General features: G+C 40.9%; 1 protein-coding gene across 25 annotated transcripts in view; it reads right to left on the reverse strand.

The window, feature by feature from the left end:
- The window catches only part of TBC1D5 (TBC1 domain family member 5), a 559964-nt gene that overhangs the window by 174702 nt on the left and 368811 nt on the right, over positions 1-16451 (reverse strand). For 23 of the 25 annotated variants that reach the window (XR_011487445.1, XM_070467024.1, XM_070467039.1 and 20 more), the window contains one exon: positions 5366-5419. The exons of the other annotated variants lie outside the window; for them this stretch is intronic. Coding sequence is in view for 22 of the 23 variants with exons in the window: in XM_070467024.1 (XP_070323125.1) it covers positions 5366-5419 (54 nt within the window). In the remaining variant the exon portion in view is untranslated. The remainder of the gene's footprint in view (positions 1-5365; positions 5420-16451) is intronic. 25 annotated transcript variants of the gene reach the window in all.

Raw genomic sequence — 16451 nt, forward strand, 5'->3', positions numbered from 1 at the left:
CACAAGCAACCACATGGAAAAATCTTAAATGTCTTATGATAAGTGAAAGAAACTTAAAAATGAAAACATGAAAAAGACTTAAGTGAAAAGGACTTAAAAAGCTACATACTATGTGATTCTATTTGTATGATATTCTAGAAAAGACAAAACTATAGAGATAGGCTATCAGTGGTTGCAGGGACTAGACTTCAGGGAGAGAATGATAACAAATGGGCAAAAAGGAAATTTTGAATTGAAAAATTACTTCTAAGTACTGTGCGTGTGCTTAGTCACTCAGTCATGTCCAACTCTTTGCTATCCCTCTGTCCATGGGATTCTCCAGACCAGAATACTGGAGTGGGTTGCCATGCCCTCCTCCTCCAGGGGATCTTCCTAACCCAGGGATCGAACCCAGGTCTCCCACATTGCAAGCAGATTCTTTATCATCTGAGCCACCAGGGGAGCCCAAGAATACTGGAGTGAGTAGCCTATCCCTTTTCCAGGGGATCTTCCTGACCCAGGAATCGAACCAGGGTCTCTTGCATTGCAGATGGATCCTTTACCAGCTGAGCTACGAGGGGCTAAGTACTGGATATGGTGCAAATGTATGTTCTTGTCAAACTATACTACAAAAAACCTTGTCATGCAGACAATGAATGCTAAAAAGACATAACCCTAAAGATCAATAAGGAATGAATTTAAAAAAAAAAACCCACCCATGTTAATATTACAAAAGTGGGGAACAAATGGTGAAATAGATAAATTCTATGTTACTGTACTCTTTCCTAGAGCACTAGAAATGTAATGTGTAAGAAGGAAATCTCAGGAACATTAAATAATCTCATAGAAATATAGATAGGTACTGTTATAGAAGAGGTGAAAATTTGTCCTGATGTTCAAAACACTGATAAAAAGAAAACCTGAAGTAACTATTCGAAGACAACAGAGCTGTTTTCTATCTAGACAGGGACACTGGAGGCTGGAAATGGCAGAGGCACCACCACTTCAGTGGTGCTGCAAATTCTGGTGTTCTCCAACAGGCCGATATGATTGACCTCCCAGAGTTCTCAACTGGCTACATCATTCATTCTGGAAAGGTTTTATAGCCGCATTCAGTGGGAGAGACAGAGTAGAGTGCGTTTGCTCCAACTTACCTGAAAACAAAAGCTCTCTATCTAAATACTATAAAAAGTCATCTCAAACTGAAACTCCAACACCAAACTCCTAACCCTCTCAACTACCTCTCCCAATTTGGCAAAGAGCAACTCCACACTTCTACTTACTCAACAACCAAAACATTGGGAATTTTCCTTTATTTCTTTCCCTCTCATAACCTACATTTAGTCCATCAGCAAATTTTTTTGAGTTTTTACCTGCAAAACATATTCATAAACTGACCTTTTGTCACCAACTTTACTGATAGCATTATCATCATCATCTACTTTGAAAAACCAATTTTAATTTCTAAACTAGTCTTTTACTTAATGAAAAAATATTAGAGGGCCCATAGGAGCACCTAAATACATAAAGCATATATTAACAAATATAAAGAAACTGATAGTCATACAGTAATAGTAGGGGACTTTAACATCCCACTTACATGAACTGACGGATCATCCAGACAGAAAAATCAACAAGGAAACACTGGCCTTCCATGACACGTTAGACTAGGTAGCCTTTATACACATCTATCTATCTATGTATAACATTCTTTCCCAGGAGAGGTCAAATTATAGGCCATAAAACATGTCTCAATAAATTTAAGAAAACTGAAATCAGATCAAGCATTCTATCTGACTACAATGCTATGAGACTAGAAATATACTAAAAGGAAAAAAACCTACAAACATGTGGAAATTAAATAGTGTGCTACTAAATAACCAGTGGGTCAATGAAGAAATTAAAGTGGAAATTAAAAAAAATAGAACCATGAAGGTATAAAAATCTAAGGAACACAACAAAAGCAGTTCTAAGAGGGAAGTTTATAGCAACACAACCTTACTTCACGAAAGAATAAAAATCTCAAATAAACAACCTAACCATACATCTATAGGAACTAGAAAAACAACACCACCCTGAATTTAGTATTAGAAAAGTCATAAAGAGACTTGAAAACATCAATTAAGAGCTCATTCTTGAAAAGATAAACAAAACTGATATACCTTAGGTCAAATTCATCAAGAAAAAAAAGTCAAATAAATCAAATCAGAAATATAAAAAGAGAACTGAGAATTGATATCATAGAAATAGAAAGCATAAGAAATAAATATGACATTGCACATGTTGCATGCTAAGCCGCTTCAGTTGTGTCTGATTCTTTGTGATCTTATAGACTGCAGCCTACCAGGCTCCTCTGTTCATGGGATTCTCCAGGCAAGAGTACTGGAGTGGGTTGCCATGACCTCCTCCAGGGGATCTTCGCTACCCAGGGAATGAACCTGTGTCTTTTACATCTCCTGCACTGGCAGGCAGGTTCTTTACCACTAGCACCATCTGGAAACCCTAATATGACATGTGTTTATGTTAAGTCTCTCAGTCTTGTCCTACTCTTTGTGACCTCATGGACTATAGCCCACCAGGCTCCTCTGTCCATGGAAATCCCCCAGCAAGAATACTGGAGTGGGTTGCCATTCTCTTCTCCATGGGATCTTCCCCACCCAGGGAATGAACGCAGGTCTCCTGCATTGTAGGCAGATTCTTTACCATCTGAGTCACCACGGAAGACCCTCTAATACGACATCATATGCCAATCAAATGGACAACCTAGAAAAAAATGAATGTATTCCCAGAAATATACAATATCCTGACTGAATCAGGAAGAAATAGAAAATATAACAGAGCAATTACTAGATATGAAAGTGAATCAGTAATAGTAATTTAAAAACCTCCCAATAAAGAAAAGTCTAGGACCAGATGGCATCACAGGTGAAGTGTACCAAATATTTCAGGATGAGTTAATGCTTATCCGTCTCAAACTATTTCAAAAAGTTGAAGAGCAAAAACACTTCAGAACTCATTCTACAAGGTATTACCCTGATACTGAAATCACAGAACTATGCCACAAAATAAGACAATTAAAGGCCAATATCATTGATGAACATTGGTACAAAAGTCCTCAACAAAATATTAGCAAATTAAATGCAAGAGTACATGAAAAGGATTATATACTATGATCAAAAGGGATTTCTCCAAAGGATGCAAGGATAGTTCCATATTCACAAATGAGTCAATGTGATACATCATATTAACAAACAAGAATAGAAATCATGATCATCTCAATAGATGCAGGAAAAGGTTTTGACAAAATTCAAATCTATTTACGGCACAAATTCTCAATAAGATGGGTATAGAGGGAATATACTTCAACACAACAGAGGCCATGCATGACAAGCCTAGAGCCAACATCATACGAAACAGTACAAACTGAAAGCATTTCTCTAAGCTAAGGCACAAGACAAGGAAGCCAACTCCCACCCCTTTTATTCAACAGACGAGCCACAGCAATCAGAAAAGAACATGAAATAAAAGGCTTTTTCCTTTTGGAAAGGAAGAAGTGAAACTGCCACTGTTTATAGATGACATGATATTATATATAGAAAATCCTAAAAATGCCACCAAAAGGCAATTAGAATAAATACAGTAAAGTTGCAGAAAGAAAATTAATATTCAGAAATCTGTTGTTTCTATACACCAACAATGAACTCTCAGAAAGAGAAATGAAGAAAACAATCTGATTTACAATTGAATCAATAAGAATAAAATATCTAAGAATGACTCTAACCAAGGAGGTAAAAGATCTATATTTGGAAAACTATAATACATTGATGAAAGAGATTGAAGACAACATAAACAGATGGAAAGATACACTGTGTTCATAGACCAGAGGAATTAATATTGTTAAAATGAACTCCCAACCCAAGGCAATCTACAGGTTCAATGCAATCCTTATCAAGACTAATGACCTTTCTTTCCAAAATTTGCATGGAAACATAGAAGACACCAAATAGCAGAAAAAAAAAAATTGACCAAAAAAAAAGCAAACTTGAAAGGATCAAACTACCTGATTTCAAACTACACCACAAAGCTACAGTATTCAAAACAATATAGTAATAGCACAAATACAGACACGCAGATCAACAGAACAGAGAGCCCAGAAATGAACCTATATTTATGGACAATTATTCTATGATCAAGGAGGTAATATACACCAGAGAAAAGGACAGCCTCAATAAACAGTACTAGGAAAACTGAACAGCTGTATGCAAAACAATCAAATTGGACTACTCACACCATATGCAAAAGTAAACTCAAAAGGAATTAAGGACTTAAAGGTAAGACCTGAAACCATAAAACTTCTAGAATAAAACAAAGGCAGCACTCTACTTGACATAAGTCTAAGCAATACATTTTTAGAACTCTTTAGGCAAGGGAAACAGAAGCAAAAATAAACAAATGGGACTATATTAAACTAAAAAGCTTTTTCACAGTGAAGAAAACTATTAATAAAACAAAAAAGTTACCTACTGAGTGGAAGAAGATATTTGCAAATGATATATATTTTGGTAAAGAGTTAATATCTAAAAATGGCAAAGGACTCATAAAACTCAACACCAAAAAAACAAACAACCTGATTAAAAAAATGAGCAGAGAACTTGAATAGACATTTTTTTTTCAAGGAAGACATACAGATGGCTAACAGGCACATCAAAAGATGTTCAAGACCACTAATCATCACGAAAATGCAAATCAAAATCACAATGAGATATCACTTCACATCTGTCAGAATGGCTATTATAAAAAACAAAACAAAACAACCAGCAAATGAAAAGTATTGGCAAAGATGTGAAGAAACAGGAATACTTGTGTACTCTTGGTGGGGGTGTAAATTCATGCAGCCACTATGGAAAACAGTGAGGAGGTTCCTCAAATAATTAAAAGTAGAACTACCATATGGTCCAAAAATTCCTCTTCTAGGTATTTATCTGGAGAAAATGAAAATATTAATTCAAACTCATCTATGCACCCCAATGTTCATAGCAGTATTATTTACAATAGTCAAGATATGAAAGTAACTTAAATGCAACAGCAGATAAATGGACAAAGAAGATTTGGTATATATGTATACAGTGGAATATTATTCAGTCATAAATAATGAAATATTGCCTTTCATGACAACATAGACGGACCTAGAGGTATTATGCTAAGGGAAATAAGCCAGATAAAGCAAGACAAATAACATATGATCTAACTTACATATGAAATCTAAAAATCAAAACAAATGAACAATCAAAACACAGTCACAGACACAGGAGTCAAACAAACGGTTACCAGGGGAGAGAGGCCAGCTGGCGTGTGAAACAGGCGAAAGGAATGAAGAGGCACAAACCTTCGGCGGTGAAACAGCTGAGTCATGGGGATGGGATGTACATCCTGGGGGAACCTAATCAGTAAAAACAGATTATCACTGTATGGTGACAGATGGTAATTAGCCTATCATGGTGATCCTTTTGCAATGTACAGAAATACAAAATCACTATATCAAGTGCTGAGAACTAACATTGGGTCCTAGGTCAACTGCAATTCAAAAACAAGCTCATAGAAAAAGATATCGGATTTGTGGTTACCAAAGGTGGGGCCGAGGGAGGGAGAATTGGATGAAAGCAGTCAGAAGTAGACTTCCGGTTAAAAGATAAATAAGCAATAGGGATGTAAGGTACAATAATTAGTATCATTAAATGTTAAGGGTTCTCATCACAAGGAAAAGTACTTTTCTTTTAGTTTGTATCTGGGAGATGGTGAGTGTCCACTAAACTTATTGTGCTAATTATTGAATAAGGTATGTAAGTAAAATCATTACACCCTACACCCTAAAGTTATACAGTGCCATAACGAAAATATCTCTCAATAAAATTGCAAGTAAAAAAAAAGTCGAGAACACAGTATATGTCAACTTCTGTAACAAATGGTGACCTTAAGGAAGTAATCCAGACAGACAAAAACCTCTCTCTTGATGAATCTTATTTGGTAGCGGAAAATCACTTCTAGTGCAAAATGACTATTATTTTAATAGCTTCCTTTAAAAATCATGTGTTGCTTCATCACTATTACTTAGCTCTGCCGTGCAGCCATGTGCGATCTTAGTTCCCTGACCAGGGACTGAACCCGTAGCTCTGCACTGGGCGCATGCAGCCTTCATCACTGGACTGCCACGGAAGCCCCGTCAATAGCTTCTTAAGATTCCCTCGCTTCTGCCCTTGTCTTCCTACAGTCCATTCTCGTCTCTGACTGTAAGGTGATCCTTTCAAAGTCAGATAATGCCATGCCTCTGCTCAAATTTCTCTCTCAGCCCATCATCTGAGAGTAAAAGCCTACAAAATCACCAGCACTCAAAACCACCTTTACCACCTTTCTTCTTGGTCAAGCTAGAGATCAACTCCATTCCCGTAACCATCCGTCTGTTTCCTAAAGTTCCTTTCCAGGTTAGGTGCCTGCCCTCTGATTCTCACCTGGCTCACTGGACCTGCTCTCTCGGTTGCCCAAGCACAGGCCAGAATACTGTCCTCATCTCCCTGACACCCTCCTCCCCGGCCACAGACCCCGCGCTTGGGCCCTGTGATAACACGTGTGGCCAGCTCTTCCCCTGCACGCCTAACGCTCCTCCCCGTCTTCACAGATACTCTATACTGCCGAGCCTTCATCAAGTTTCTAAAGACTCTCTGCACGAGAGAACTGTTTAAAACATAAAATGTAATCTATTCATTCTCAAATATTTATCAAAAGCACTGTATGGATGGGGCCACAGAGGATCATGTGGGCTACTGCAGGGAAGGACTCTAGATACTGTTCCCAGTGATGGTGCCTGAGACTGAATGCCTGCATCTTTGCAAAATATATACGTTAAATCCTAACACCCAACATGATGGTATTGGGAGGTGGCGGCTCTGGGAAGGAAGCTGTCTTCACAAATGGGATGACTGTCCTTATAAAAAGAGATCTCACAGCTCGCTCACCCCTTCTGCCCTTTGAGGACACGGGGGAAGACAGACATCTATGAATCAGGGAGTGGGACTTCACCAAACACTGACTTGGTCAGTGCTGTGATTTCAGACTTCCCAGATTTCAGATCTAGGAGAAATAAGTGCTGTGGTTTATAAGCTGCCCAGCCTATGGTACTCCGTTAGAGTAGCCCAAATGAACAAAGAGAGATCGAACGCTCCCTGAGGCTTCTGATTAGGAAATTGTTATAATTATGTTTCTAATTAAAACAGATCACTCTTGCTGCTGTGCAGAGAAGAGGTTGTAGAGAGACTGGGATGAAAACAAGGAAACCAGTCAGGAGGCATTAGCAATAGTCTGGGTGAAAGATGACCGAAGACCTCGACCACAGTGAGTTGGCCTGATGGAGTTTGCAAACAAGTGGGGAGCTCCTGGATAAATTTTAAGAGCCACTGTGACTTGCTGATGGATGCAGGATGAGAGGGAAACAAAGACATGCAGATGATTCATGCCCAGGCTTTCGGGGAGCAAGTGGATGCATGTCGGTGACACTATTTATAGATGGGAGAAGACAGAGAGCAGCGAAGTTTCAGGAGAAATGTAAGAACATAGCTTTGGACACAGCTTTCACAAGTCCTGTGGCTTTGCAAATGATGGGGAGGCAGTTAGATATGTCAGTTTAGATCTCATAAGAAAAGCAGAGACTAGAGATATTGCTTTGGGAGTCATGAACTTAGAAAAGACATTTAAAGCCACAGGACGTGTGAAATCACCCAGGGAGACAGAGAAAAGAAGAGGTCTAAGGACTGGGTACTGAAACATTTCAACATTTAGCAGCTGGGAAGAGGAAAGTGAGCTAATAAAGGAGATCGAGAAGAAACAGCCAGTAAAAGTAGAGAAAAGCCAGAATGGGGTATTTTGGAAATCCAGTGAAGAGAGTATCTCAGGGAGGAGGTAGAAAGGGGTTCCAAAGATGAGAAGCTAAATAGGAAGAAGGATGAACACTGACCACTGTACTTAGCAACACGGGGAAAGGTGCGGCTCAAGGAACGAGCGGCGGTTTAAGAGCGCGAAGCTGAAGAGACGGAACGGTGCGGCCCCTCTGCCCTCTGTACCAGGAGCTGGCCTACCCGGGGGTAGCAAACAGGAAACAGCTGGAGAGGGATGTATGCTCCAGGCTGGGTGTTTTGTTTGTTTCTTATCCCTTCAGAGGAAAGAGATGACAACACACTTAAATGCTAATAGTAAGACAGCAGAGGGGGACTTACTGCAGCAGGAATGGATGGACAGAAGTGAAGGAGAGAGCAGGACCTAGAGCCTGAGTACAGAGGGCAGCTCGGGCTTGGAGAGGAGCAGGGAGAGAGGAGAGACTGACCTGGCTGGGAGAACGCGGGCTCCCAGCGAGACAAATGGCAGAGGGTGGGGACGTGGGGAGGCAGTGGGTGGATGTCTAGGACAACAGGAAACGCGGGAGGGCTGCTGCGCAGTGCTGAGGACTCACCTGAAGCCAGAGAGCGAGGTAAGGACGGCTGTCTGCCCAGCCAGGCTCAGTTGCTCACTTACATGATCCAGTGGGGTCTGGGTTGTGCTAGTGACACAGGCAGAAAGGAACAAGGGTGCTGCAGGTAAAACCACGGGAGTAACTACAACGAGGAGCGGAGGAACTGGGGACACGGGTGGAATCAGAGCCACCAATGGGAAAGCAGAGGGGTGAATGAACGGGGAGCCAGGCTGGGGAGGAGGTGGGATAGTGGGAAGAGCAGAGACAAGGCACAGAGACGCACGTCCGAGGCGAAGGTTCTTCAGATGGTACAATTCCTGGAAACAGGAGACTATGGACATTACCGAGAGAGTAGGTGGTGGGAGGTGAGGAGGATGAAGAAGACGGAAAAGCAGAAATGGGTAAGACCTGTCTCATAAATACAGACTCTCTGAGCCACTGGGAAGTTAGAGGGGGTATTTTCTATTCATCATCCAAAGCAGCTTTAGAAATTCCAATCGACGCTAATTCTTGGCATCTGTACAGACTTTGGTGATTAATACAAACTACCATCTATTGCAGACACTCGTTTTTGATGCCTCATGGAACTCGTTTTCTTTTAAACCTATATCCATCCTTGAGGGGGGTAGGCATTATGCCTCCATTTTACAGATGAAGCACCTACAGAGCTATGGAAACTGTGGGATCAGGAGTAGAATCTGGAACTGCCTGAGCGTAAAACTGAAGACTCTGTTTCTGAATTGGCACCTTTAAGAAAAGCCTAATTCTTAAATATAATTTCATTTACAACAGTAAATACACCTTTCTTGTTCTAAGGATAAGGGATCTGGTCTTTGATTTAAAGATCTGCTAAATCCAAACACTGAGACTTTGGTAAGTCATCTTTTGATATAAATCTCTACATAAAGGTTTCCATTTTTCTACAGAACTGTACCAAAAGGGTTCAGGAAAAGGGTTTTTCCTTTGTACCAAAGGGTTTTTCCTTTGAACACTTTGAGCTTTTCTGAGCTTGATATTAAAATGGATAATTAGAGCTGATAATTTTTTTATTCCTTCCAAAGTGATCTGACTTTGTGTATTTAAAGCAAATGTTTCAGTCAATCTTAGAGAAAAAGTCTGCAGATAAAATAAAGCATAGATAAGCCAGTCAGCTTAGGAATAATACAAAAACCTTTATAAAATCAATTATCCATGTACCCTTTTAATCAAAATAAGATGACAGAGATTTGAATTTGGCCTAAGCCTTGAAATCTGAGTATATATACCCAAAAGATAAGAAAAGTAATTATTTCTTAAAAGATCATTTTGAAAATGGTAAATTAGTCAATTGTAATGGGTTGTATTACCAAACATACATTGGTTATGGCCTTATCTAACACGAGGCCCTTAGGAAGTTTTTTTCTGTCAAAAAATGAAAGGTAAGAATCAAATATGGCTGCTATTTGAGATACAAATAACTATGAACAGGGTATGTGAGGGTGGAAGGTCACGATATGTGTATTTCATAGGTAGTATCTTTGAGTTGATGCTTCCACAATGCTAAAAACTTCTGCCCTGAGCCACTCTCTCTCTCTCTGGGGGTCAGGGGAGCCGTGCAGTGAGTGACCGCATCCTACGGTGAGGAGGGCCACAATCCCTGCATTGAGAAAAACAGGAGACCATTCCCTGATAATAACGGCTCTACTTTTTTTTACCAGCAAAAAGTATTAATGCCCACTTGAACATTTAACTATTTTAAATGATGTAGACACAAAATGAATAGGCATGGGTCCTGCCTGCTATAGTAAAGAGTCTAATCAATGATCTTTCAGAGGTCTAGAGAAGCCAGTTTGAATTTTAAAGAATATCAAATTATGCAGGATAGATTTTAGCTATTATGTTGGAGAATTTAAGTGATAATTTTCCCCAAAGACAAAAAGAGTTGAGGTGTTATGTAGACAGAAGAAAGCAAATGCATATTCATACTTACTGGAAATCTCATTTTGGCACAATAATCTTCTCAGAAGAGTTTTACAAGCTGCTAGTAAAAGGCCCAAGTAAGTGCTGCAACAAAATAAGGCCCATGCTGACTGCTTTCCTTATCATCTATGCCCTTACTCCTGTGCTGCTGAGCGGTATCATATTTACAGATACAGGTCAGCTTCCACCTTCAAAGAACTTCAACAGCACAGAGCCACAATTTTTCAAAGCTTACAACGTGTCAGGCATGGGGCTAATGGCATACACCCATTAACATGTTTAATCCCTTTAACAGCCAAATGTTTTATTATTACTCTCATTTTACATTTCAGAAAACGATGGCTTAATGAATTTAAATAACTTGCCAGTTACTTAAGATATAGTAAGGGGAGATTCAAGCCTAAGGCATGTGGGTTTAGCTACTCCGTAAGGGCTTTGTAATGACATGGGCAGTAAGTAAAGTCCAGAAAACAGAGCAAAGAGTTTAGAAACAGGAGAGCTACATGTTTCCACTTTTATGAAAACTACACTATGTTACTTAATCCATTAGAACTGCATTTGGTTGCAAGTAAGAAAAAAGCTAAACAGTGTCTTAAACACGAGACTTATTTTAGTTTCCGGAGAGAGAAGGCTGAAGTACCTGTCTGCTGGCTTTGGGTCTACTACAGCCTCAGGCTGTCAGGGCCAAGGGCTCTGAAGTTCTCTTTGGCGGTCACTCATGGATGCAAAATGGCTGCTATACATATAGCCATCACATAGGAAAGAAAGAGAAAGTGACGGAAAGGGTGAGGCCTATCTCAGGGAAGCAAATCTTTAAAATTAATCCCTATCAACTGGCTGGAGATGAAACATAATTGGTCAGAACTGTGTCACACCATACACCTGAAGGCAGGTGCAGTATCATCCCCAAAACAAAAATATCCAACAAACTCTAAATAAGATTTATTTTAGTAAGAAAGGAAAGGCAAATGGATATTACGTGGATAAAAAGCACCATCTGCAACATTTAATAGTTGAGTTTCACAACAAATGAAGTATGTCTCATTTAATTTTGCAAAGGAGAAAATATACTTATTTCCGTCTTAAAGCACAGAGAAGGTGACCGGCCACCAAGAATCTATTCTGGCTTCACTCCTTCCTAAAGGAACTTAATTTAGTTCAGCCATGCACATCTTCCCAACTTTATTCAGAATAAAGTTGACAGCATCCCTTGCTCTAGTGGTGAGGGTTCTCAAACACAGAATGCACCAAAATCAAATCAAAAGTTGAAAAAACAACAACAAAATAAACAGACGGCTGGGCTGCGCCCTAGACTGTCTGATCCAGCGGGTCTAAGGCGGAGCCTGAGAATCTTCCTTTCTAACATGCTCCCAGGCAGTGTCGGCAATGGCGGTCCAGAGGCCACAGTTTAAGGACTGCTCTAAAGGCAGACTCCAGTCAGTCTATGTGGTGGCTCAGACGGTAAAGAATCTGCCTGCAACGCAAAAGACCTGGGTTCGATCCCTGGGATGGGAAGATCCCTTGGAGAAGAAATGGTTATCCGCTCCAAAATTCTTGCCTGGAGAAATCCATGGACAGAGGAGCCTGACGGGATACAGTCCAAGACGTCACAAAGCACTGGACACAACTGAGTGACTAACACTCTCACTACTTTCAAACAATATATGATATTCTCCTTGGACACTGTTCTCAGCTTGGGGCAGGCACAGATATAATCTGGAACATCTGGACTGAGAATTATTATTATTTTGTATTTGATGGAAGATTCATTCTGTCTCTCCTGCTAGGTTAGAACAAGGAAGACTGTAGCTCCTGAATCACGTGTGATTACAAGAGAATGGGCATTAACAAGCTGACAATGAGGTTAAACAGAGAAAATACTTGAGTTCTCAACTGAGCCCCTAGAGTTGCAGTACCTCTAGACTTCAGCTGTATGAAATAATTAAGTTCCTGAGTGTTTGAGCCAGTCTGAGGTAGAAGGTTTACTATTAGCTTGCTGCCAAGTGCATCCTGATCGATACAAAGGATAAACTTGAAGCTTAAATGAAGAACACAATGACACCTTATTTAAAGCAAGACATGAATAAATAACATCTACATGTAACTCAAGCTTCATTTTAGAACATTGACATACTAAACCATTAAACATTTGCTTAATAATTTTGTGATTGGTTTCTGTTCAGCCACTCAGTCGTGTCCAGCTCTTTGCAAGCCCATGGACTGCAGCAGACCAGGCTGCTCTGGCCTCCACTGTCTCCCAGAGTTTGCTCAAATCCACGGCCACTGAATCCGTGATGCTATCTAACCATCTCATCCTCTGCTGCACGCTTCTCCTTCTGCCTTCAATCCTTCCCAGCATCAGGGCTTTACACAGAGTCAGCTCTTCACATCAAGTGACCAAAGTATTGAAGCTTCAGCGTCAGTCCTTCCAATGAATATTCATGATTGATTTTCTTTAGGATTGACTGGTTTGAGCTCCCTGAAGCCCAAGGGACTCTCAAGAGTCTTCCACAACACCACAGTCCTAACACATCAATTCTTGAGCACTCAGACTTCTTTATGGTCCAACTCCCACATCCATACATGACCACTGGAAAAACCACAGCTTTGACCACTGACAGCAAAGTGATGTCTCTGCTTTTTAATGTGCTGTCTAGGTTTGTCATAGCTTTCCTTCCAAGGAGCAAGCGCCTTTTAATTTTATGGCTGCAGTCACTGTTCACAGTGATTTTGGAGCCCAAGAAAATAAAATCTATCCCCTTCTATTTGTCACAAAGTAACAGGACTGATGCCGTGATCTTAGTCTTTTGGATGTTGAGTTTCAAGCCAGCTTTTCCAGTCTCCTCATTCATCCTCATCAAGAGGCACTTGAAGTTCCCCTTCACTTCTGCCATTACTGCAGTATTATCTGCACATCTGAGGTTTCCAGCATTTCTCCCAGCAATCTTGGTTCTATCTTGTGATTCATGCAGCCCAGCCTTTCTCATGAGGTACTCTGCATAGAAGTAAGCACTATCACACTCTTTTCCCAATTTTCAACCCGTCAGTTTTTCCATGTAAGGTTCTAACTGTTGCTTCTTAACCGACATACAGGTTTCTCAGGAGACAGGTAAAGGGGCTCTGGTATTCTGATCTCTTAGAATTTTCCACGGTTTGTTGTGATCGATACAGTCAAAGGCTTTAGTGCAGTAATGAAGCGCAAGCACATGGTTTTCTGGGATCCTTCGCTTTCTCTCTGATCCAGCGGATGGTTGGCAATTTGATCTCTGGTTCCTCTGCCTTCTGCTTTTAATAATTTACTCTCTACCAAAATGTTTATGATAAACGTTAGTACCAACATGAAGAGTTTCATTTTTCCTTATCCACCCTCTATCTAATAATAGTAAAAAGGCAAAGTAGGAGAAAGAAAAGACCTAAATCATTTTATTCACAAAGTAAGTATATAATCACTAACTGAGTTGACTGAAAGAAAAAAAAATCAGATTTTTTTGCTCTTTTCTTAATGCGGTGTCTACTCTGTGCCTTTCATGCCATCCAGAGAGAGGGAAAGGAAGAAAAAAGAGAGAGAAGACTCATTTAAATAAGAGAAACTGGGTAACACATCGATTTTAAATTTTGTGGAGTTCAGAGATCACTGATGCAAAGATTTTTGGTCCTGGTAACCCTAAGGTTATATTGAAATAGTATTTCTAATTAGTTACTTTCATTTTGAGATTTGGGGAGGTACTTTTTAACCAAAGACATACCCAAAGAATATCTCAAACTTTAAAAAAAAAAATGTAGTAAGACTTCTTTCTAGTTAAGGAATGCTATAGGACAGAAAAGGGCAAGGAAGAGAAAAGCTGAGATGCCACAGGGTTCAAAGATACAACTTCTAGATTCCAAACCAGAGAAGCTCCGTACCAACAGTAAGCTGCCATAGCCGTTTCCCTTCATCTGCCTGTCTCGGGGCTGCTTCACCACCAAGGAGCTGACTATCATCAATCTTGCATCTCTCCTGTCCAGTCACATCCCCACAAAGCAGAGCAGCCCGAGAAGCTCTCTTAATTAGAGGGCTGTGCCATGGACAGATGAACTCTAGTTCCACTATTAAGATGAAGGAAGGGAATTAGCTTACAAATGACTGAAGTGAGTATATTTCAATATTAGCAATGTGAAAATATAAGTTTCAATTGTGATATTAAAGATGGTAATATTTACTTCATCCATAATTGAAAGACATGCTCAAAATAATTCATTTTGGGAGCACTATTACATACTATTTGCCTGAAACAAATTATGCAAAATACTTACATCTTGTAATTTATTCAATTGCTTTCTAATTCCTCATTTTCTTAACTAAATTAGCTAAAACGGGAAATATATGACCAAAAAATGAATGTCCATCATCCAAATTAGTGTACAATGCATTCATCTTTCAAACGGTAAGATCCAAGATGGGCAGACCTCTGTTCCCGCCTTAAAGGAACACTGCCTATTTAAACGGACGCCCGGGGGCCCGGGGGTCTCGCTTGGATATGTGTGCCTCTACAGACGAGCATACAAAATGCTCCCACGGCAAGCAGTTAATGCACTGACTGACCGAGGTGTTTCTGAGGAAAAGATGGCACTGAACAATACAGCACTGGATGTGCGGCAGTGGTTGTGTGAGGTATCTGTCTGCAAAGTGTGTGGTGGAGACAAGCAAGGCCTATGCTGTTTCTAATTATTCCAATTATCATGGCACACTATGAAAACTTGATTAATAACACTGAAGATATTGTTGTGGCAATTAGCCATATGGTTGTGGGACTTTATTCTGTCACGATTTAGCCATTAGCATCTACTTATGTTTGTCAGAACAGTGCATCCGTGACAAGCTGAAGTTCCGCTCACCTTGCCGAGTCCCCTGTGAGCAACACTGGAGAACTGTTTATTCCTAGGAGTCTCTTGCCTGAGTAAATTTTTCATGTGGCATCCGGTCTGACTGGGGACAAATGTCAAATAGCTTATGTGACGACCCATCAAGCTAAGCTTTCTCTGAAAAGCCACTTAGTGACTGGTGTGTCAAAACAGAGCACTTGAAGAGAAGAATCTGACCGTTAAGTAAGTGGCCATCTATGCTGCCCTGCGTATTTCCATGGTTAGCAGAGACTGATTATCGCACATGGGCATCAGGTCCCTTCCGCTGTCCTGTGAACTAGGACTGCCAAAAGGGGTTGTGTGTGCTCACACACACACGCCGCATCGCAGAGAACGGACCACCTATGACATCCTGCGTGACATCTGCAGGGAATCTATCTAAGAGCACTGAGAAGATAATCCTTTTAATCACGGATGAGGAGATCAGCTTAAGGAAAAAAAGGCACAGATGCTGGCCACTGCTCAAACATGTCAGAGAGGAGATGGGTGAGGGCCGGGCAACAGAGGCTAAAGGATCGATTTTGAAGAAAAGAAGCTTCAGATTTAAAATGAAACGAATGTTCATGTGAGAAGAACATTATCTATTTATTTACTATTAAAAAATAAAGTTCTGAAATAGTTGCTAGCAACAGTAAATTTGCTGGTTGTTCCAGAAACTAGCGGGACGGTAAACAGCTCCCACCGTGAGCTTCCCGACGGGCCGAGGGCAGCCCGGGACTCCCAGACGGAAGCTGGAGCCACGGGAACCGGAGGCGGGGGGGAGAACCGTATGTTTCCACAGCATGTGCGCATCCCTCCACCCAGGGGCTGGATCATGACCGGCGGGGACCAGGCCGCGACCTGGTTCTCGCCTGCAAACCTTCAGTTTGAGGAATTCACGATGAGCAATGATCAGAAGGTCTACACTCCTGGGGCAAACGTGCCTTTCAGGCAAGGGAGGGTCTGAGCCCCCCAAACAGCAAACCTATGTTTAACGGAGGCGGTCAGCACAGGCAGGGAGCCGCAGTGCTGGGCCTCGAGAGAAGAGAAGTCCAACCTCACTGGCCCCGGCGCTAACACCTGACGGACGGCAAGCAGAGGAAAAGTACAGGCCAGGCTGCCGCTGTATCGGGAA

The sequence above is a fragment of the Odocoileus virginianus genome, chromosome 4 (genome assembly GCF_023699985.2).
Source record: "Odocoileus virginianus isolate 20LAN1187 ecotype Illinois chromosome 4, Ovbor_1.2, whole genome shotgun sequence".
NCBI lineage: Eukaryota > Metazoa > Chordata > Mammalia > Artiodactyla > Cervidae > Odocoileus > Odocoileus virginianus.